This window comes from Antechinus flavipes, chromosome 4 (genome assembly GCF_016432865.1).
Source record: "Antechinus flavipes isolate AdamAnt ecotype Samford, QLD, Australia chromosome 4, AdamAnt_v2, whole genome shotgun sequence".
In the NCBI taxonomy this organism is placed as follows: domain Eukaryota; kingdom Metazoa; phylum Chordata; class Mammalia; order Dasyuromorphia; family Dasyuridae; genus Antechinus; species Antechinus flavipes.
In genome coordinates, this window is record NC_067401.1 from 316,513,294 (window position 1) to 316,538,642 (window position 25,349).

The window sequence follows — 25,349 nt, forward strand, 5'->3', positions numbered from 1 at the left end:
TGAAGTAGGGCAAATCACCATTTTACTATTTTACTAATTATTTTTTTAACTCCAGCCTGCAGGTGATAGAAGCTATACAAAACAGACTCCAAAGTTGCCAGTGATCTTCCACTTACTAGCTGTATGGCTAGTACCTTAACCTAAGTTTCTTTGGGATAATAATAGCTGTATTATTCATAGGGTTATTGGAGAATCATGGTAAAAATGGTGAGGAAGAAATATATTCTATCACTTCCACTTAGGGTTGGATGACACAAAAAGAAATTTAATTCTGTCTAATTTTGCTATTTTTTAGTGTTTCAGTTCATCTGTGTTATAAAGAAAGAATTTAAAACTAATGAGAGTTTTGAGTCCTTGTAGATTTAATTTCTGTTACATCTGAGTCCTACTTACCACAAATATAAAATTGGCAGATCAAAACTATATGAATGCTCAGACACATTTCTTATAAACTTCCTTCATCTTTTCCATTGTTTTTGCTTAAATAGAACTTAAAATAGACATTGCTAGGCAGTGATGCAGAAGTCATGGTAATAGAAAATTGGAATATGAATGTTTATATTTGAGGAAAATAATGCAATGCTTCCATAATTAATGCCAAGATTATAAAATATATAAATAAGACAATCTAACCAATAGTTATAGGGTGACAGTTTTGCTTTAAATATTCGTGTGCATCCTGTATCTTATGAAAGTTAAACAGAGTAAGAAAATTTAAGTTAAAAATAGCACTATGCTTAGGTACCTATAGCTTACAAGTGCTTCACCAGAGTGTCAGCTTTCCAGTAAAGGGCAAGTCTTCCAGTTTTTTATGTGCATAAATAAAATGTCAAATGAAAATAAGCTGTTAAAAACCATCTTCAGAGTAATTAGATTTCACTCATTTCTAAGAAAAAAAAATTCCATATCACCTTTTCTTTTTAAATGAGTGATTCATATGGCTGAAATACTTCATAATAGTCATTTACCTAGTCATTCATTTGTAGGATAGAGGATAGAGGATATAATGGTGATATATTAACTTCCATTTCCCCCCCTCTCTGAACACAGGGCAGAATTTTTTATAAAAAGTCTTGCCCTATTTTTATGTTTAGTATCCTTGCTTGTGACCCTAATATATTTTTTTATCTTTTGAAAGATTGGTGTTCTACTATGCAAAATGGTACCTTGACACACATATAATTTAGAGTCTTCATATAGATAGTATTCCATACTATTTCAAGATCCTAGATGGGAGTTGGTTGAACTTGTCTTTCATTCCACTATTATCTTTTTCTCCTTGTTGTACTGACTTATAACATGATCATTATCCACAGTCAAGATAATGACTATATAATTCCATTGGGGGGGGAGGGGAGAAGAGGAGAGAAGGGAGGGGGGGAAGGGAGAATATCAAAAACAATAAAGGCAGACACATAATACTTCAAAGTTTGCAAATCATGTTACAGAACTACTCTAAAAGACTATGTCTCCTTTGCCATCCCAATCAACCAAAAAATATAAGACCTTTGAGACAGTACACTGTTTAAATCAATTCAACAAATATTTATTAAATGGCTACTAGGGCAGCTAGGTGATGTAATGGATAGAGCACTGGTGCTGGAATCAAGAAGACTTGTATTTATGGCTTCAAATATGGTCTCTGTGTGATTCTGGGCAAACTACTTAACACTATTTGTCACAATTTCCTATCTGTAAAAAGTATCTTTGTCAAGAAGGAGTCACGAAAAGGCTAATATTGAAAAGGAATTGAAAAGCCCTTAACATATGTAATGAACCATTGTGGGTTCTGGGGGGATGTAAAGACAGAAATACAATAGTCCTTGCCCTCAAGGAAGTTCTCTAACCTGAGGCCCGGGGTAGAGGGAAGAAGGGGAGGGAAAGTGATCTGCAAATAATTATCAAATATCTCTCACAAGAAAGATTCTATGTCAGGGGATTTAAAAATGCAAGACTCACACTCTCAAAATTGGAAAAATATGTCTACACCAATGCTTAAAAGCTCTATGATTCTGTTATACAGATAGTTCTAGATACTTCAGACATTAATATTATCAAATATATCTACAACTCTGCTTATATTTACTCAAAGCCTCCCTTTTCTTTTCAACCTTAATATTTCCAAAAGTAAATTCACTCATCTGTGGTCAAAGATTTGATCTGATTTTTTTTCTTTCTTAACTCTCAGAAACTATCTACTTCCACAGTCTTTCTCTTATCTTCCCCGATATCTATTACCACTGCCAAAACAATCAATCAAACAAACAAAAAAGAACAAAAAAACAAAAAACTGGTTCATGTATTCCTCACTACCTGCCTCATGTTAAGTAAGGAGGGTTCTGTTGGACTAGGTATGGAGTGGACTATATTCAGCCTTCTCAAACTTTTTCTACTCATGACCCTGTTTCACCTGAAATATTTTTATGTGATTCTGAATATAGGTACATGTAAAACAGGCATACAAATCAAGCATTTAATGATAATAAATCAGAATTTCATTAACTCTGTATTCAATTATGATTTCCTATATGGGGCCATGAACCACAGATAAAAAAACTGGGGACCAGATGGCTTTTCATCTCTTTCAACTCTGAGATTGTCTTTCTATTTTGTAATCTCATACACTACTCACCTTCCCAATCAAACTGCTAACAATATATAGTCCACACTTTCCTCGACATTTTTGTTCATATTATTCCATTTGCTTAGAATGACATCTCTACAATCTCCCCACTATTAAATTTTTACTTATAGGATTAAGGTCAGCTCAAATACCACTTCTTCCATGAAGCTTTCCTTAATTTCCTGAGAGTTGGCAAAGTTAATAATAACAGCTACCATTTATATAATGCTTTATTGTTTTAGATAGTACTTCACAAATATTATCTCATTTTATCCTCATAACATCCTGGGGTTTGGCTTGGGGGAGAATGTTATTATTTTTTCTATTTTACAGATAAGAAAATTGAGTCTGAGAGTGATTAAATGACTTGGCCGGAATCACACAACTAATGTCTGAGGCAGGATTTGAACTTAGGTCTTCCTTATTCTAGGTCCAGAATTCCATCCACTATGCCATTTAGCTGTGCTCTACTTTTCTTATGCACTTATGTAATATTTTACATGATAGTTTATTCTATATATTTGTTATATTACCTACCTACTATGTAGTAAATTCTATTAGGGCAAGGAACATGTGCTAGCTTGATTTGATATTTTCACCTAATGCCAAGAACAATTCTCAGCACAAAATGAGCATTTAATAAATGTTGGATTATTTTAAATGAAAAGTTTAAAATGCCTGACAAGTATACCAGATACATACAAGAATAGTGCATGATTAAATACTACATGAGTACTGAAAATAATAAACATAATATTTTCTAAAGGGACTAGAGGAATAGTAAACCATTCCAGTATTCTTCCAAGAAAACCCCAAATGGGATGTGAAGACTCAGACATTACTGAAATGACTGGACAACAACAAAATGTAGTAGACACATTCTCATTTACCAAAAAGTTGCAAACCTAAACTTACATCCTTAAGTAATGAAAGATTTTCACAAGAGGTACCACATCTTCCCCTGAAAATCTTTTGCCCAATAATTCCCCTCCATAAATCCTTGCCTAAAAAAGCAATATAACTTTCATATTATATTCTATAAGAAAATTATCTTTGAACCCATGTCATTCTTGATAAGGGAATTAACTTTACATTTCTGCCTGTATCTAAATATCCTAATAAAAATAAAAAACTCAGGTTGTTGGCAAGCAACTCTAATGGGCCACATAGAATCATAGAATTTAGAGCTGAAAGAGTCTCAGAAACTCTTTAATCTACCTCTTTCATTTTATAAATAAAAAAACTCAGAATGCATTATGTGACTTGTTTAAAGTCACACAATTGATCAGTATTGAGAGCTTCCAGAAAATAACCATACACAGATAAATACTAATAAGGTAACAAATTATTATTATCAACAAGCATCAAATACTTATTTAGCTTCCACCATGGATATATACACCCACACGGATCTATATGTTGTTAGAAATAAACAGATAAATTCAACTTAAATCATTACTGTTGTCAGCTGTGTTGGACTATGATTCCATTTGGGGTTTTCTTGGCAAAGATAGCTCAGTGGTTTGCCATTTCCTTCTCCAGTTTGTTTTATAGATGAGGACACTGAGGCAAATTGGATTAAGTGACTTTTCCAGAATCACAAAGCTAGCTAGTATCTAAGACCAGATTTGAACTCAGAATGATCAGTCTTTCTGACTCCAAAGCTGGTGCTATATGCACTCCATCACCTAGCTGCCAATTAGACCATTATTAAACTCTGGATATTCATATTATACATCTATACCCTTAAAGAGTTGACAATTTAGAGTATGAACCACTACATAGCACTTCCAATCCCTCTTTTTTTGTTCGCTTACATTTTTTATTTCCTTCTCAGGTCAATTTTACATTATTCCAAAGTCTGATTCTTCTTGTACAGCAAAATAACTGTATGGATATATATATATGTATATTGTATTTAACATAAACTTTAACATATTTAACAGGTATTGGTCTACCTGCCATTTGGGGGAGGGGATGGGGGAAGGAGGGGAAAAGTTGGACAGAATGTTTTGCAAGGGTCAATGCTGAAAAATGACCCATGTATATATCTTGTAAATAAAAAGCTATAAAAAAAGTTGACAATTTAGTAAAAGAGAAAGATATGCACTTAAAATGACAATATATGACAATATGTGTTAAGTGCTATAAAAAGAGACATAAATCCAGAATAAAAAGTTCTGAGAAGGAAGGCTCACTTCTAGCAGGATAGAAGGAGGAAAAGCTTCACAAAAGAGATGGCAATAGATGTGGGTTTTAAAGAACAGATGAGATGTTGACTATAACAAGTAAGGACTGCAAGTGTTTCAAGTTTTTTACAGGGATAAAAGCAAAGAAAGCAAGATAATTTGGGGAAATACTGAGGAGTCTAATTTGCTGTAGCACAGCATATGCAATAAGGAACAATGGAAGATAAATCCAGAATGGCAAATTATGCCCAGAGTGCTGTCTTGAATGATAGACCAAAGAGTTTGGACTTTATTCAAAGTGGGATTATCAATAAAGAAACTGATATTATCAGAAAGAGTACAATAAAAAAATCAATCTACAGAATAGAATACAGAAAAAAGGATAACAGAAAGGTCAAGCAAGGTGGTAGAGTAGATAGTGCTAGGCCCAGAATCAGGAGAACTCAAATTCTTACCTTATTAGATTGTTGTGAAAAAAAAAATACTTTGTAAACTGTCAAATACTATATAAATATAAGTTATTATGAATTCCAGAACAAATTTATTCAAAGTATTAATGAAAATTCTAATGAAATCTAAGAAAATCCAAATTTGCAAATAAAAAATTAAATTTATTTATATGGACACAAAAAATCCTGACCTTACAGGATTTACCATTGGATTCCTTTAATTAGCAAGTGCTAATTAAAGCACTTTAATCCAATGCAGTGATTTAATCTTTCTCTACAAAATTTAGTACAACAATTCTAATTTTTATAAGTCACTGTTTTACACCAGTTATATCATTACTTCCTTTCCATTAAGAATTTGCTTTATAAATGGAATCACTGAAAGAATATTTTTATGATCACAAAGCAATAATAGCATTTGCTACACAACTGTTATTATTATTATTTTAAAACCAACATTATAAGAGAGAAGTGTTTAACCTGGGATTCACATCTGTGTATCCATGTAAAGATTTTCAGGAGTTGGTGAACATAAATCAGAAAAAAATACATCTTTATTTCAATATAAGCAGATTCCTTTGTTATCTTAGATATTTTATTTTACATATTTAAAGATATTTTGAAAATGGGTCTATAGGTTTAATCAGACTGACAAGGAATCCCATAATTTTGCCTACCTCCCAAAAAAGTTGAGGAATTATTTATATATATATATATATAAATAAAATGTCAGTGATTTTTTAAAATACTAGACAGAATATTCTTGTGCATGTGTCTGCTGCCATCTGGTGGCACAACTAAAAAAAAACACATGCTGGCTGATAGACAATCTGCTACTAATAATTGTAACTATAATAAAAACCTCAAACACTAAAGTAGATCAAAGTACATACAATCCCTGGACATATTCCCCTCATCCCTACAAAAGCCTGGCTATAATATCACAGTATATAAAAATGGCATTAAGTTATAAGGAAAGTACACTCTTTCGGATAGTACTCCGCCATTTGTACCTAAGCAAACTCTGGCATTAAGGAGGCTCCCTTAAGCTGGATTTTGCCTTTGGAAAGTTCCAAAAAAGCCTATCACAAGATAAGACTTTTCCAAATAAATAAAAGGAAACGACACTGATTATGTTATCTTCCATATCTTAGAGAACTGTGAGGATTCTATGAGAAGACACAAAGGCCCTTGGTAAACCCTCAAGTAATAGAAATATCAGTTATTAGCAGTGCCTCTACTCAAGAGGTAAGAGGGTTAGCCATTCCTTGATAATATTTCTAAAAGCTTTCAGCCACGGATAGAAACAGAATTCAGATGCTTTGCTTAAAATTTATAGTTTATAGTGAGAGCCAAGACTGAATCTAGGTCTTTTTTGACTCTAAGCATAACACTGTTGTTCTTTCTTCATAGCATTCTATCTTCTATTTCCTCTCTCACGGTGTTAATGAAGATCAAAGGAGATGAATGTCCTTGAAACTATTTTGAAAAATACACAAAATGAAAAAAATATTCATAATAATACCTAGCATTTTATAGGTATGGTAGCTATTGTGCTAAATGCTTCACAAATATTATCTCATTTAATCTTCATAACAACCCTAAGAGTAAGCTGCATTTATTATCCCATTTTACAGTTCAGAAAACTAAGGCAAGCAGGGGTTAAGTGACCAGCCTAAGGTTGTATAGTTAGTGTCTAAACTCAGGTTTACGAGTAATTACATGGCACAGTGGATAAAATGTCAGGACTGGAGTTTGGAAGATTTGACTTCAAATTTAGCTTCAGATACTAGTTGTACACATCAGTTAATCCTATTTGACTACATTTTTTTTCAATTGTAGAATGAGCTAGAGAAGGAAATGGCAACCACTCCAATATCTTTGCCAAGAAAATCCCCAAATAGGGTAACAAAGAATGAACAAAGAACAGCCACAACTAAAATTTGAACTCAGGCCCAGAGATTTGTGCCAAATTGTTGCCTAGAAATATGTCATTCTCAAAAGTAACTTTATTAACAGAAAACTTCATGAACAAGTCCTGAGGCTTTATCTAAGAAGTGGGAAAGGGAATAAGCATTTCTGTAGTGTTTACTATGTACCAAGCACTATACTAAGAGCTTTAATAATATCTTGTTTAATCCTCACAACTCTTTAAGGCTGGATGATGTTTTATTAACCCCATGTTATAATAGAAGAAATAAAGGAAGACCAGAGACAAAGTGGTTTGTCCAGTTATACAGATAATAACTAAGGGTTAATTTGAATTTAATTAGTCTTGCTGACTCCAGATCCAATGCTCCAGCCACTGAATCACTCATCTGCCTCTAGATATCTGACTGAAAGTAAAAATGAGACTATTAATTTTTTTAATGTGGATTAACATATAATAAAATTACAACTTGGCTACAACTTAAGTAAAATCACCATGGAAAAGCAACATAATTCTGATCAAATATAACATTAAGTACTATGTTATCAAAATTAAGGGACATGCTCATTTTTTGTTGTTAACAATTAACTATACTTTTCCTGAAATATACTCTAAAAAGAGATTGTTAAGAGTTATTTTTTCCTTACCTCTGCCTCATAAAAGTTATAATTTCCTTCAAAGCTCAGCACTAGGGCTAACCCAATAGAAGACCTACCCTGATCTCTACTCCCCTCCCATTCCCTCATAAGTCCTCTCACCTACAGAAATTACTTTGCATTATTTTGTATTTACTTTCTTGTTATAGCTCAGAGTCCCTGTTCCCCCAATTCCTTACAATGTAAATATCCTGAAGAAAGAAGTTGCTGATATTGCATTTCTATCTTTCAATACTTGAAATAGTAACTTAGACATAATAATTGCTTTAAAAGTATCTGAATGGAATTTGTCAAGACTTCTTTATAAAACATAATGTATCAAGTTTAAAAAAAATTAAATGAAGTTAGCATTTTGTAATTTAAAAAATCTGGAAGTAATAAAGTTAAATTAAGAACTAATTCAGTTGTGAATTTAAGAAAAATGAATTCCATTTTGAAAAAAAAAACTTTGCAAGTAGAAAAACTTTTCAAAAACATAGGAGCATTTGTTAAAGAACATGAAAGCTTTCTAGTCATACAATTATAATTCCTTCATACTATCTCTATCCCATGATAGGTCTTATGACACTATCAGGGAGCAACAACTTCGCATCTTTATATCTCAAAAGAACTGGCCTGACTTGTTTAGTGATAAAAAGAAGGAAGCTTGAATAAGGAAATGAGTAGAGACTTGCAAAATCTCAGCGTTCCGATTCACTGAATTATAGGCTCCCATCTAACATGCATGACAACCTCAAAAGGAAACATCTAGCTTTTTATAGCAATACAATACTACAACCTGAGCCTTGTTTCACTGCCACCCCTAACTCAAGCAATCTAAATTTTGTCACCGGAGAAGGCTTCCAGTTTAAAGTTACTTGATTTTTTTCTAGAAATTCAGAGTGGAGAAAGAGATCGTTGGAAATGAAATTTTTTTAAACTTTAAAGTTATGGTTTACTAAGATAAGAGGCAGTATGACATAGTGGATGGAGAGCTAGACTTTCACTCTTATCTTTCAGTCCGAATTATCTTAGGTTCAAATCTTGCCCCATCCATAGGGAAATTACTTAACCTTCCACTGTCCTAGATAAATTTCCAGGACTATAAATTGCAGATCTGTAGATGTGCACTAGTAGAGAAAATATCTTAAATCAATGCAATTACAGATCCAGATAAAATAAACAATAAGAATACTATATGACAGGATTGAATCCATTAGGAAGCCTATGTCAGAACACAAAATTATAGAGAACTAAGGTTTATAGAAAAAGTCACTGAAAACCACACAAATTGGATGTTTACATATGATGACTGCATTTCCTCTTAGTATGGCCATTCCAATTCTAATGTTACTTCGGACCAACTTTTGGAGTTTATTGGGAAGGAATAATCAGGAAGAGAACAAGAAAAGGTATTGGTTGACTATTATTAACAAATTAATGTTTAGGTGATTTAAATATATTTGAAGGATTGGTAGCAAAGTTTATATGATTTACACATAAAGGGTGATATCATAAGCAAATTAAGAGAACATAGAATAGTTTACCTATCAGAATTACGGATAAGGGAAGAAGATGCAGGTAGCATTACAATATAAAATAGAAAATTTTGGTTGTAAGAAATTTATAAACGATTTGCCCAGAAAATGTCAATGTAACCAAAATTATAAGAATAGCAGGGAAAAAAGCAGAAAAAAATTTGTAAAAAAATTTCTAACAAGTATCTCTGATAAAGGCCCAATTTCTCAAATATATAGAGAATTGAGAAATTTATATTTTTATTTATAGAATATTTTTATTTTTACATTTATATAAATTTATAAAATTTATAAAAATACAATTCATTCCCCAATTGAAAAATGGTCAAAGGATATAAAAATAGTTTTTCAGACAAAGAAATCAAAGCTATCTAGAGTTATATGACAAAGTGTTTTAAATCACTATTGAATAAAGAAATGCAAATCAAAACAACTTTGAGGTATCACTTCATATCTTGGCTAATGTAACAAAAAAGGAAAATATTAGCTGTTGGAGGAGATACGGAAAAACTGGGATACTAATATACTGTTTGTGGAATTGTGACATGATCCAATCATTTTGGAAATATGCCCAGAGGTCTATAGAACCATTAATACCCTTTGATCCAGCAATACTACTGCTAGGTCTGTATCACAAAGACATTCAAAAAAAGCAGGGGAGAGAACCTATTTATACAAAAATATCTATAGCAGCTATTTTTGTGGTAGCTAAGAACTAGAAAAAAGAGAAATGCTCAACAATTGGTGAATAGTTAAACAATCTGTGCTATATGACAGTAACGGAATATCATTGTGCTATTAGAAATGACAAGTAAAATAATTTCTGAAAAGTCTGGAAAGGTGTACATGAATTGATGAAGTGAATAGGAGAATGCTATGTACAGTAACAGCAATATTGTTCAATGAAAAACTATGGATGACTTAGCTATTCTCAGCAATGCAATGATTCAAGATAATTTCAAAAGACTAGATGAAGCATACTATCTGCCTTCAGATTAAAAAGTGATACTCTTTGAATACAGATTAAAACATGCTATTTTTCCACTTTCATTTTTTTCTTTTGAGTCCTCTTGTACAAAATGACTAATGTGGAAATGTTTTATATAATTACATATATATAACCTCTATCTTATTGCGTACTTTCTCAGGAAGGCATGAGAGAAGGGAGGAGGTGAGAAACAGAATCTGGGACTCAAATTTTTAAATGAAAATATTAAAAAGATGGATAGGGAAGAATGACATATCTAAATATGTGACTCAGAGAGGTATTATTGCATAATAAAAAAAGCTAGAGCTATTTCTAGGAACAAAATGAAGGTTTATTATACATTCTCGCAAGAAGTAGGTGTCACTCCAGTCAAGCAAGGAATTCAAGGGAGAGGGCAACTTAGAGACAAAACAGCAGATTAAATGGTCCAAACACAAAAATCCCTTCCACCACTGACCCTCATCCTCAATGGCTGAGGGTCTTACATTCTAAACATGGATGCTACCCCAGGAAACTGAATTTTGGCCAATAAGAGCATAGCAACCCATATTTGGTTTAGGTTGAGGTAGGAAGTGAATGATATCATGGAAAAATATCAGGAAGGGGAAGTAGGTATGTCCTAATGGGTGTTGGTTCAGGCCTATACTCCAACTCTGGGGTTGATGAAGCCTTACTCAATTTCCACAATTGTCTTGAGAGATCTTACTCCATTTCATTCATAATTTTTCCAGTAAGTGGAGTGACTGAAAATATACTACATACTTTATACATTTCTAGTACTGTACAGATATAGTTCATATGTAATACTGGCAAGAAGCATGGAGATTATTTAGTTTTAAAATAAGGATAATGACCTCCTTGCCAATGATAAGAATGTATTTACCAAAAGCTGATCTAAAAAAAAAACCTTTCTATGTATTTCAGCTAAGTGATACAATCAATAATTACAATGTACAAAGAGAAATCAGAAATGTTGAGTATTTCATAAAAAAATAAACATAAGGAATAAGCAATAAAAAACCTCTGGATCAAATTTCCATATAGGAATGTACAAAATAGAAACTAGGTGAACTGTGGTCAATACAAGAAAGAAAATTTGTTTCCCTTAGATGGCACTGACACTTATGAAGAAAAGCAAAATGTATGATAGCTATATTTCTCTAGGAGCATATAATTTATTCAAAAGCAAAAGATTTTAAAAAGTGGCAGGAGGAGTAGGGCAATTGCAATCAAGGTTTGCTCATATAAGTAATCCAGGTAACCACAATGGGGAAGCATTGAATTAATGGCTTAGTAGATAAATACAAACAGAAGTGAAGTGGCTTGCTCAGGTTCACAGAAATAGTGTCTGAGGCTGGATTCTGAATCAGGTCTTCCTGACTCCTGCTCCACCAAACTACTTAGCTATCTCCTAGGAAAAAAAGAGGTGGAATAACTTGTCTAGGGTCACATAGCAAGTAAGTATCTGAAGTCAAATTTGAATTTACTGCTTCCTGATTTCAAGTCCATCTCTCTATCCACTGAATCATTTAGCTGCCCCAAACATACAGACTACTACTATCATCAGATTAGCATAAAGGGAAGGATACCCCATTCCCATCCTTCTTTTTCTATGACTGGCCCTGTCACTTTATCTCTCTGTATTGCTGTCTATCTTTCCTCTTCCCTCTCTCACATATTTTCTTTCTATCATCTTATGCTGGTGTCATTTTTGGACATAGCTTGGTGAGTTAAGTAACATATAAGATCATAGCTAAGGTGTGAGTTCAATCACCATCCACTACCCACCACCCATCCCAAGATAAAAATGATAATATGAGACAGATTATGTCTCAAACATAATCTCAGAGGCACTGAGGAAATCATATGCCAACTTGTTTGCATAGAATGTCTTCCACAGTTTACAAAATCTATGAATTGGAAGGGATCTAAGACTTCCATCTGGTTCAACCTGTACTTGAACAAGAACATCATTTGCTACATCCCCAATTGCCTCCCAAGGCAACAGATATCACTTTGGAATAGTTACACTCGGAAGTTTTTCCTAGCACTAAACCTAAATCAATTGCTGTAACAACTCCTACTCACTAGTCTCAATTTTGTTCACTGAAACCAAGCATAACAAACATAGTTCCCTCTTCCACAGAACAGGCCTTTAGGTATTTGAAGTAAGCTAATATCATCCTCATGGAACAACATGGAATATAAAGCTAGCCTGTGAACCAACGACAATAATTAGTTGTCACTAATTAAATGCCACATAACAATCTCTATTTTGTATGAAACTTTTCTGAGTTGTTTAAACATAAACATTTGTTCAGAGTACTTATATTTGGATTACATTTAACTTAAATTTAATAATATAAAAAAAATTTTAAAAAATTTCCCTACCTAACGATTGATAAGCTCTGAAAGGAAAAGATATGTTTGTGCACGTGTACATATCCATGATATGTGATCAAGCCAATTATAGAACAATTCAATAGAACAATGCTTTCTAGACTTTGTTCTACAAAACTCCAATATTCTTGGATAGTAGGAAATATAATTGCCATTTATATTCAGTTTTAGATTTGCAAATATTTTACATGTTATTTCACTTAATCCTAATAATAACATCCTTTTGTAGAACATTACCAATCCATTCATTCTTATCTTGCGTGATTCTTGTCCATGTCTTTCTAATAATCTTGGATCTTGGTGAATCAATTCCTTAACCATTAGGTAAAAATTGCACATTCCAAGTAGCTACCATTGGCTGTAGATGATCTAAGAACTCAGTAATTCTTTGTATGCGTCTTGTCCTTTCAACACCACTACTTACCAATAGATAAAAACTATTATTATTATTTTTATTATTATTATTATTATCCCCATTTTCCAAATGAAAAAAACAAAGATGATAGTTTAGATGATTGATTGTGCCAGATTCACACAGCTAATCTAAGACAGGACTCATACTTGGGTTCCCCTAATTCTCAATTCAATACTTAACCTGTTTTATCACCTGACTGTCTCTGACAATGTGAATAGTGACTCCTTAAGAAAATTTCTACGCAAATAAAATCTCTCCTCTCTAAAATACTAAATGTAGAAATTGTGTGCATATCAAAACGTTTATTGCATACACCATTTTTCCTCAAGAAACATTATAAGATGATGATATGAATTCCTTTCATCTATTGTTTCAAAATTCCTTCTTTACTTCCTCTTTTTTAAAGCATGTTTCCTACTCTTAAGATAAGCACCTGTAAATATATTTTAAACTGAAAAAAGTATTATAGAGTCAAAATGTTTTAGGAAATGATAAGTTAGAATTTTCAAAGAAATTTCAAAGGCAAATAAGTATATAATTTGCCAGAGTTGGAGGCTAGAACAAGAAAATAGTTCTGATGAGGGAGAGGTAATTTTGTTTTTTGTTTTATCTTTGCTGGGATGGTGATGATGTAAATTTTTTTTAAGTCTAAAATTAAATCAATATGTAAAACTAGATTGAGATATAATTAGACTTATTTCTCCCATCACTTTTTAAGAGAAAAAAGTGCTGTCATTCTGGAAATGTGTAATCAGATTGCTTTGCAAATGTAACACAGAAAGTATGTAATTAGCATTTTAAATAAAAAAATCTCATTACTGCAGTGAAATTAAAAATGCATTAAAAAGTAGCTTATATTCAGTCATAAGCAATTTCTGAAGAACCTAAAGTATAAGGCACATTTACAGAAATCATTCAAATATTCCATGTAAGTCATCTGATGAAGTATCCAATTTGCTAAAAATTCAGATTGCCATTTTCTCTTTAAAATTTCCACAGAATTAAGATAACAGCCTTTGTTTTGAGGTGTATCACACTGATTATAAGACACAGAACTAACTAAGCAAATAAAAGGGAATCAGAATAATTGGAAGTCAAACTCTACTGGTACTGTCTTAGTATAAAATAAGCTCTTTAGCCTATCATGAAATTTGCAAACTGAATTTCATCAATTTGCTGCTGCATTTGAAATACAAAGAACAAATAAACAAAAATAGTATATTTCATGTTATTGTGTATCGCTCCATTAAATCTGAGTATTTTACAAAAGGTAATATGCCAATACATCAATGAAACCTTGATCCCATCAGTGTCTTCAATTTATATAGAACATTACCAATTCATTCATTCTTACTGAACATGATTCTTGTCCATATCTTTTTAGTAATCTTGGTTCTTGGTGAATCATTTCCTTAATCAATAGGTAAAAATTGCATATTCCAAATAGTTACCATTGGCTGTAGATAATCCCCCATATTTTTTCAACACTACCACTACCAACACTGTAAGAGTGATTAGGAACTCCAAGAGACTGAATGGTATTTTTTATGGTTGCCTATTTTATTCCTCCAATAAGTATATAATAAATAACTGTTGCATTCCAGATACTATGCCAGATATGAAGGTCACAAAGAAGAAATGAAACTGTTCTTGATCTCAAAGAGTTTACATTCTCTTGGAGGAAGCAACATATACTCAGAAAAGCAAACAGTTTGACTTTAAATGTGATACAGATATTTGTATTTTACTCTAGTAAGCAAAGGAAACTAATGGAAATTCTTGAACAAGAGAATGACATGGTCAGATCAATGCTTTAGAAATATAAATTTGGGGATATCATTTTGGCAGGATGACTTAGAAAAAAATGAGAATGGGGACAAGAAAACCAATTAGGAGAAACTACATAAAGAGGACAGGGAAATATAGAGATGAATTTAGGTCCTCTCTGTACTTCCCTATCCTCTTCATATCATTTAGGTCATAGTGAAGATGAAAAGTTCAAGACCTACAAAACGGTGATGATATTTACCCCATAGTTTATCAGTCAAAGTAAAAAATTCAATGATAAATTAAATTCAGTTCCTCTAGATAATATGTCTGCTAATACAATTAAGATATGATTCAACTCTAACATAAGACTACTTGCACTCCACTGCTCAGAATAGATTTATTTTGTTTCCTGTCAGAGGAGTTATGGACTGAGACAATACTTTTGGATTTCACAAGTTATGGAATTAGTTTTGTTCACTGTATATTTGTTACAAGGTTTTCTTGCTCCTCTCCTTCCCCCACCCCATGGGGAGAAGAAAGATACTAGGAAGAGAAAATAAATTTTTTTTGTTAATCATAAAAAATTAAATTTAAGAGAATTTTTAAATGTTAGAGAATAACTATTCTATAAAGCAACATAGACAAATGTCTCAGTAAAAAAATAATTTTCAGAAAAATTATAAAATAGCTAAGGCAAAACTCTCCTCTCTTAAAATTTAATAATTTATGACAATTAGTACTTTATCAACAAGATGGACTTCTGCTTTCTCTCTCCTCAAATTATTACAGATTCACTAATTTATGTATGTTGCATTCTCTTTTCCTGCCAGTAGAATGCATGGTCCTTGAAGATAAAGATTTTTGTTTTCATCTTTATAGTCCCAGTATAGTACCTTGAATGTAGAAGACAATAAATGCCTATTGAATTGAATCCTAGAATCTCAGGACTGAAAGACTTATAAATTATTTAGCTCAACCTTTTATTTAAGAAATTAAAAAAAAAAAAAACAAGCTTCCTTCATTGTCAAGCTTAAATAAATTTTAAATTATTAAAATAACAAAGTTCCCCAGAGGACTTATTAACATCCAGTCTTCCCAAGATGATCAATCAAAAATTGTTTTTAAAACACTAAAAATAGTTTTAAGTTAATACCATGATTCCAAAGCAGAAGTGAAAAAGGAAGGTTGAGAGACATATTTCATCATTTGAATTTAAAGTGGGTGTGTCTGTCTAAAGCATTGAACTTTATACCAAAATCTTAATGGCTTCACTACAGGAAGCAGTATAATATTATTAAGTTTATTAAATTCCACAAGAGAAGATCTCCATTATTTTATAAATGCAATCCTTATGTTATTTATTTATTATGTTCAGTTCACAATAATTCAAATATAAAGCCTCTCTTTCAGCTTTAATTCAGAAAAAAGGAATAAAGTAAGGGAAGGGTAGAAGAAAGAAAAAGAAAAGAAAGAAGGAAGGAAGAGAGAGAGGGAGGAGAAGGAAAGGAAGAAAAAGAGGGGGGAAGGGAAGAAGACAGAAAGAGTATTATCTGCCCTGTGCTTTATATACAGTAAGTATTATACTTGCTATTTCTTTAGGCTTCAGTATTCAAGAAACCCAAATATCTAATATTCTGAAATAGAAGGTCCGATGACTTATCCTCATGCAGTCTGACTATATTATCTATTTCTATATAAACTAGACTGGACAAAAACTTGAGAAAAAGTATACCAATTGTCTTTTGCCCACTAAAAACAGTAAGAAAAGTTAATTGGTCTAAAGTGAAGTGAAATTTCACACTTCTTTTCATTTCTGCAAGGTTTCTGTATTCAATTCATGTCACTGTTTATTTTCATTGGTTCAAAAACTTGAATTTTCCATTTCAGTCATCAGTGAAGAGTTTCAGGGTAGGGATGGGGTGGGGAGGTGGTGTCTGAATGATACTAACCAAAATCATAAAAGACACATCTGTTACCTAGAATGTCAATTTACAATGGAAGATAATAACAATCAGCATTTATTTAATGATTTGAGGTGGACATAACATTTTTTATATTAGCTCATTTGATTCTCACAAAAATTTTGTAAGGTAAATACTTTTATTCTCATATGCATTTTAAAAATGAGAAATGTGAGACTGAAGAGATTATCTGCTATACCAGTCACTAAAAAAAGTCCATTCAGGAAATGCAGAATAGAAGATGTTTTGGGGAACACAGAATTAGAACCAAATGATCTGGATATTATATCCAGGTTATAAAGGGATATTTCCATTGAGATAGGTAACCTGATGAATTGCCTTCCTCTAATTCTAGGTGTAGTTAGGTGGGAGGGCAGATAGAAGGCTGAGCCTGTAAACAAATCTGACAACAGACATTTACTAGCACTATGACCCACGGCAAGTCACTTAATCCTGTTTACCTCTGTTTCTTATCTATAAAATAAACTGGGGAAGAAAATAGCAAAGCATTTCAGTACCTTTGGTAAGAAAACCCCAAAAGGTCTCACAACTGAATAATAATGATAATAACAATAATAATAATAAGCCCTGAAAACTCTAAATATATAGCTATGTCTTTATATCCCTAGGACTTGCATTGTATCTGCCACTTAGTAGGCATTTAACAGACCTTTGTCGATTGATCAGATTACCAGACTGATTCATTAGCATTAGCATGTTCTTTCCTTTGAATTACAGGATTTAAAATGGGCAGGAATATTTAGGAATCCTTCAGTCATAATCCCTTAATTTATATGTGAGAAAATTAAGGCCTCCCTAAAATCAAGTCATTTATTCAATTCAAGTCATTCAATCAATCAATTATTCAATACAGTAAGAAAGGATAGACTGAAAAAATATGTAACAGTAACTTCTTAAAAAAAACAGTAAATAAGCTATATGGTACACAATATCTATAAAGTTGTTGATTGTCTTTCCTTCTTAAGGAAGATCATGACATCAGAGAGATAATGCCATAACATGCAAATGAGTTGGACTTAAGAGAGGTAGGGTTTTGCAAGGTCACGTGCTTCACTTTCCTTTCTAGAGACATCTGGGTCCAGTGGTCATATAGAGATCAAAATGACTGCAGATGGCCCTGGATATAATGGGAGACCTTGGCCTTTTATTACTAAGGTCTTCAACGGACCTTAGTTTGACTGAGAGTGTACCCATTCAGTGATTAAGGCTAGGTAGTAACTATAGGCAAACAATCCTCTCTTATACTTTCTCCAAAAAAAAAAAAAAAAAAATCTAAATGAACAAAATGAGGTGATGAACCCAAACCACTCTGATTCTCAATGATTGGCCAGGAATTGATACCAGGTCAAGCCCCATTTGGTCATTGTTTTAGTCCTGATTGATTCAGATAGAATGTAAATTGCAATCATTTCTGCTTTGGCCAGAAACCCTGAGGTCTCCTCCCAGATTATTTAATATCTATAAAGTAATTCAATGGAAGGAAATCCATCCATTTCTGATTTTCTCTTCCACTACAAAAAAAGCTACATATACACAGACCTATCTTTATAATCTGATATTATTTTTTATTCTAGACTTCTTGCAAATCTTCACTGATATTACCTTACATAAGACTAAGGTTATAATTGATGAAATCATATCTTATCTTTTGTCATTTTTTTTTTTGAAGCTGGGTCTCTAAATGAGATAAACTTTCAGATTTCAACATGTTCAGTTTTTTATTGTGGTAGGTTTCTCCTAGTCAAGCATAGTGTTAGCCTCTACTTCCAGGAGTTTACCATTTTCAGTGTTTGATTTCACATGGAAACTAGATTGGCTTTGGTCTATTGAAACTCTGAAATACTGAGCTCAAGTGATCTTTATCTCCCAAGGAATAGAAATTAAAAATATTATGGATGGGCCTATACCATTATACCTGGCATTTCATATCTTATCTTCAAGTTGAGATTTGAAATTCACCATAATCTTATCATTATGAATATATGCTCAAAACAATGGGGCAGAGGGGAGGAGGGAGGAAGTAGGAGGGTGTTTCTATGGCATTTCATCCATTTTAAGTTAATTTACCATCTTTTTGTGGTTCTCTAATTTTCCAAAGGCATCTTAATTTTTTAAAAGTTGTCTACACAAAGTCACCATTCTATATAATTCCCTTAATTATGACCTAATTATTGTCAAATTCAAGAACACTGTTTCAATATTCACCAATAATGATTTCTCTATTGTCTGTACTGCTAAATATCCCATACATCTATGTAGTTGGATATATTCTCTTATCCCAAGATATCACAACATCCAGTTATCCTATCTCCTTAACTCTTCATTCTTTGTCTCTTTTATGTATGGGTTGGACTAGTTGGCCTCAGAGATCCCTTCCAACTTAAGTCCTAACTAACACTCTACTTTTTACAAGCCTTTCCTAATATTTTTTAATACCAATGTTTGGGAATGCTTAGCATAGTGCCTAGCTTATAGTAAATACTTAATGAGTGCTTATCACCCACTTATGTTCCCTCAGTGATTATCTCCGATTTATCCTGTGGATATCTTTGTTTGTATATAGTTTCCCCCCCTAAAAAAAAATTATCTTCTCTATTAGAAAATGCAGATTGCTTTATAAAAAACCATTCTTTGTATTCTTTGCACTTAACATGGTGCCTGATATATAGTAGGTTGTTTAATAAATACTTGTGAACTTGACTTCTGTGATTCACTGAACTAGATGATCTTGAACATTTTACTTTTTATGCCTGAGTTATGTTTTAGTATTTTTTTTTTTTACATTTTATATACACATCATCCTCTTAAACATTTGTTATCCCCCTGTGAATCTCTTTCTACGTGGGTTATGAACTGAAAACAAAATCAACACTTTTAAAGATATAGCTTGAAATATTATTACTGAGCCATAAAAAAATGACATGAGAAAATTTCAAATCTTAAGTGGTAGAAACTGATGCAAAGTAAAGCAAGTAGGACAATTCATATGAGAAAAGCAATACTGTTAGGGAAAACAATTTTGAAGTGATAACTTTTGCAATACAATAATTATATCTCCAGAAGACATATGATGAAACATATTACTGATGTGGTTCTAGTGGTTGAGAGTGATGTGAGAATCCCCTCTTTGGTCGGAGTCGCAAGTCCAATGTGAAAGAATTCATGAACCTGAAATCTGAATGGCAAAAGGAAGTTTATTTTTCACTAAGAAGTGCTCTCTTAGTGAGCAAATCTCTTAATGAGGAAATTTGCAAGGAATGTGTTAACAGAAACCTATTTTATGAGCAAATCTTGGGGGCTGGAGGCAGTTTAAGCTGGTTATCAAATCACGATTTCCCAAATAATGAAATCACTTTGAAAGCTTTTTTTTTCCTGAGCCTGGAATTTCCTGAAAGGGGATCCGGCTACCCCCAAAAAATGAATTGGAGGGGGGGGGAGTAATTTACCCAAGATCTACAATTGAATGACACTGTTTATCTTAGAAAAGTCCCTTCTGGAAATTATGCCCCCTCCTAGACTCTCTGGAGTCTGAGACCCCAAATCTCCCTTCTTTTATAGATTAAAGGGGACACAGTTTCAGAGTTCACCAGTTATCTCTTGATATAGTACAGAAAAAAACATACTTTTTTTTGGTCATAGTCACTGTACAGATTAATTTTGCTTGATTATAATAATTTATAATAAAAATCTATCTCTGTTTTTCTTGGTTTTGAATTGGATTGGGAAAGTGAGAAGGGGTTAAGAAGTCAGGGGGGTTATCAATAGTGAAGCCAAAAAAAAAAAAAAATTATAGAAAGGAATTAAAATTATTCTTAATACATGGAACAAAGAAATTTAAAAGGAAGTACAAAAAAGCAGGACTATTTCAAAAGTAATGTATAGAATGTATTATATTGTAAACTGCATGAAATGGAGATTTGTGGTTTCACAGAGAATTCCTTTTTGTATTCTGCTATGACTATGGAAATATACCCTCATTCTCCTTGGTGTCTAAGTTAATAATAAGTGTTTTAAATGTATTTTTAAAAATTACAAATTCTAACTTACAACATTGTGTGATCTTCTGGATATTAGAAGAGATGCGTTGAGCCAATTGGGCTGGGTCACCACCAATTCCTGGAGTATAAGCCATAGCTGATCTGTTCACTGACCAATCTCATCAGATGGGAGACAGGAAAGATGAGAAATTTTCTCTAAATGACCATCTAGGATGAAAGCAAAACAGAGTTGCATGATTAATATAATAATAATTCATTTAAAAGTTAGCATTTTAAAAGCATCAACCAGAAAAGTGAAACTGATATCCTCAAATCAACTTATAGGGTAAAAATAAAGAAATTCTGAATAACTAACACCCTGAACTATATAGTCATATCCAGTGCAAAAAATAAAATAAACTGTCAATAAAGACTAAAGGACACTGGCCTCTAAGGAATAAAGCAATAAATTATATATTCACTTGATCTTAAGCAAACTTCAAATTTTTGCCTCTAGTAACTCTCTTTAAGACAAAGACTTAAAAGACAAAGTCTCTTTAATAAATAAGGTTAGTGATTTCTTTTATGAGGGAAGGGTATTTAAGACAAAGGATTGCTAATTAATATCAGGAAACTCATACACCAAAGGGCACACAAATTTGAGATTTTCCTCTTATGTTACACCATTACCTCAATCAATCCAGATTGGGATGTATGGGTAGAGGGCTTAATGCAAGGCTTTCTCAGCCACTCTAGTCTTGTGTTTCACATTCCCTTATAATCTACCTTGGTATGCCTAAATTGCTGAATCATGAAGAAGCATTGAGATAAAGGTTGAACTACAGTGATGGCAAAGATGGGACAGATTGAGACATAATAGCTATCTCTAGGGAATGAAAGGGATGAGTCAAAGATGAATTTACAGTTTCAAGATTGGGAATCAAGAGACTAGCTTTGTCATTAACAGGAATAGGCAGGCTGCTAAAGAGGAAGTCTAGTTTTAGAAGAAGATAATAAATAATTTTTGGCAGTCTGAATCTAACATTATAGCATGTTACTCATAGAAATGCCCTGGAAGCAGCTGGTAAAATGTGATTAGGCTGAAATGTCTAGATTACAGAAGTAGCTTTGTTAAGTTCTAAGTTTCAGAAAGAATTTAAAAGATCAGTACCAATATAACAAAAATTTGTAAGACTTTCTTCCCTTCTTTTATTGCTTCTATGAAGAATTCTTGGAATTAAAAAAAAGGCATTGGAAGAATTTGAGTTATAAATGATGATAAAAATATTACAAGGTGGGAAAATGTTATAAAATCTAATTTTATAAATGTATGATCAATTAGAAAGTCAAAGGATAATGTCTACGATAATGAGAAATGAAGAATAGAAAAAAAATAAGGGCTAGAAATACAAAAATGTGTCATTTATACATAGATGGTTAATTGAAATCACACTGTATGAATATAAATATGCAGAAAAGTCTGAAAGCAGGGCTAAAGTTCTCATTTTTGGAGACACTTCCAGATGAATTCTGGGGAGAAAAGAAGCACATAGAGACATATAAATAGGAAAAACAATAGATATAGTGTCCCCAAAAATCAAGCCTAAAAAGAATATCAGGAAGGGAGGTTTGTCTTAAGTCTTACAAAAATAGAGAAGCTGGAAATTCTGAGTAGAAAAGAGAACATTAAATTTGCCTAAGAAGAGGTCACTGAAATTAACATTTTCCACAAGGTCATGATGGTAGTTCTTTTTTTCTCCTGGAGATAAAATTTTAAAAGAAAGAAGCAACAGAGACAAGGTTGTTAGCAAAATGTTCAGTTTTAGTTTAGTTTAGAGTTTAGTTATGAATCAAATAAAAGCTATGAGAGCATCTTTCATCCTAGTCCAGAGTTATTTCTAAAGAAAGTCTCAAGTCACCATGACTTTATCTCCTGGGGAATATAACTGTAGTTCTCAGGACAAATCTACCAGCCATCTCAGATCTGAGGCAGAATACAAACAGATCAAAACTGATTATTTGTAAAGCACTTTAGTGGATCATATGTGCTCACCCTCTATTAAATCTCTAAGGCAAATCTAATTTTACTTGGATTCCACAGGACTAGTCTAGTGTCAATTGAAGCCAAAGTTCTGCAGTATGTAGAACTGTTGTTGCAATGTGTACTAAGGTGGCTAAGTCATCACAGGGGCTATTTTTCTGCCTCCCAATAAAGTTGGTGTGGGAACTATCTTTGAGACTAAGGGTGACTTCTCAGCAGACTTAATTAGGTCTATAAAACATTCAAAAGATATGAAGTATCCTTGGTCTATTTCAAGTTGAACCAGAAACACTTAGAGGCAGCTGGGTAATACAGCAGAGACATCACTGGGCCTGGAATCAGGAAAACCTGACTTCAAATCCAGCCTCAGCCACCTCTTAGCTATGTGATTTCTGGACAAGTCATTTAATGTTTAAATAACTAACATTTCAGTGAATTCAACTGTAAATTGAGGATAATATAACAAACCCAAAGGATTTTTGTGAGGATAAAGTACTTAGAACAATGTCTGGCACATAGTAAGCTCTTAATAAACTCATTCCCTTCCTTTCCTCTCCCCACTGAGGTGTAGTCAGAAGAATCCTGATATTCTTTCTTATTAAAATGCTGACAAGTCGTAAGCTCATCCCCTCCCCAGTCATTTCTTCAGCAGTCTAGAAGTTCTTTTTTTGTCCCCAGTTCATTCCCTATCCTTGTAACTTCCATTATCAATATTTTTTTCACAACTTCCTCTCCTACTTCTACCATCCATACTTACTTGGAATTATATTTCTATTTTTTCCATGAATTCATTTTTTTTTAACTCACATCTTATGGAATCTCCTTTACACCACAGCATTTCTTTTAACTTTCAAGCTGAAAGGACAAATCTGGGTATTAGCCACATCAAAACTAAAATCCATTAAGCTTAATGGTTAGCCTTTTGATTTTTCTCATTCCCCTTCACTTGCATAGACTCTTTAGTTGCACAGACATGTGCACAAAGTGGCTGACTTCAATTCTACCTTTCAATTGGGGAAATAAAATACAAACCAAAGAAATAACAAAAGGAAGAATATAACTGAATGTTGATGATAGGGTCAAGAGTATTTTAAAAATGGATGTTTCTGGAGGAGTGTCATAGGTAGAAGCTTCATAGAAGACATGAGATTCTAGCTGGGACTTGAAAAATAGGCTTTCATACATAGAAATTATAAATGCAGAGAAGAGAAAGTGGACAGAAATTAAAAAGGACATAAGCTCTGCTTCATTCTTTAGACAATGGAATTCCTTTGACTTGGAAACAGTCTATGTTAGACAATGAAAATAAAGGCCGTTTTACAGACACAATTTTATTCAAGCCCCTCTGGACGCACTAATTAGTAATCCTATGATGATTCCCCAACACATTTAACATAAAATTTAAACTCTTGATCCCAAGATTTGTACCAATTCCCTTGCCTCGCCCTTAAAAAAGGACATTAGTCTTTTTTAAAAAGCATAATTTGAAACTAATAGGAAACAATGGGCTAAATTTAAACTAATGGGCTTCAGAACAAATTCATGGCTAGGGGAATAACAAGAACGTAGTAACAGATAGGTTAGAGCGGCCTTCTTTTTTTTTTTTTATTTTATTTTATTTAATAATAACTTTATATTGACAGAATCCATGCCCGGGTAATTTTTTACAAGAGCAGGCCTTCTTAAAATTTTTTCCACTCCTAACTCTTCAAGAAAAATTTTTATGTGACCCTAGGCATGTAGGTATATAAAATAGACATTAAAATCAAATATTTACTAATAATAAATCATAATTTTCCATCCCTACATGCAGTTACAAGCCCCCATATGGGCCAGGAATCACAGTTTAAGACGCTAAGGCTTGGAGGACAAAAGGCAAGTCATTTAAACTGAGTCTATATACTTGCTTCTCTGCTTAAAAATAGGCACAAAAACTTACATTACCACATGACACAGTCTACTATTTAATGCTTGCATAAATTCACACCTCATAAAATGCAGTGATTGGTCAAAGTGATTTTTACCTAAAACTACTTTCTGAGATTTTAAAAAAACTAACTGAGCCATCAGCAAGAAGAATAAAGCAAGCTAAAGAAGAAAAAAGCAAAAAGATGTTGTGTGTGTATGTGTGTGTATTTTGTAATCTATAGGAACTAGAGAAACAGTTCTAACAAAGAGAAGAATCAAATAAAATATGCTCTTTTCTTGATAAATCTATGTATAAATATAGAAATTTATATTATTTTATGTTAATTATTAAAGTGTGGATAGTGCATGGGAGCCAGAATGTACAGTATTCTGAGATGAACCACTGACTGAGATCATGAATAAGCAATTATAATAGCTGGTATCACATGTCATTTTATGATTTTCAAAGCACTTTATATGCATTAGTTCATTTAATCCTTACAA

General features: G+C 32.6%; 1 protein-coding gene across 2 annotated transcripts in view; it reads right to left on the reverse strand.

The window, feature by feature from the left end:
- Nucleotides 1-25,349, reverse strand: part of STX7 (syntaxin 7) — a 53,703-nt gene that overhangs the window by 22,568 nt on the left and 5,786 nt on the right. The window contains exons 2-3 of one of the 2 annotated variants that reach the window (XM_051997758.1): nt 23,745-23,792; nt 20,967-21,124 (exon numbers count right to left, since the gene is read on the reverse strand). In XM_051997758.1, the coding sequence (XP_051853718.1) occupies nt 20,967-21,051 (85 nt within the window). In that variant the 5' untranslated portion in view covers nt 21,052-21,124; nt 23,745-23,792. The remainder of the gene's footprint in view (nt 1-20,966; nt 21,125-23,744; nt 23,793-25,349) is intronic. The other variant, XM_051997757.1, reaches the window with a different exon arrangement.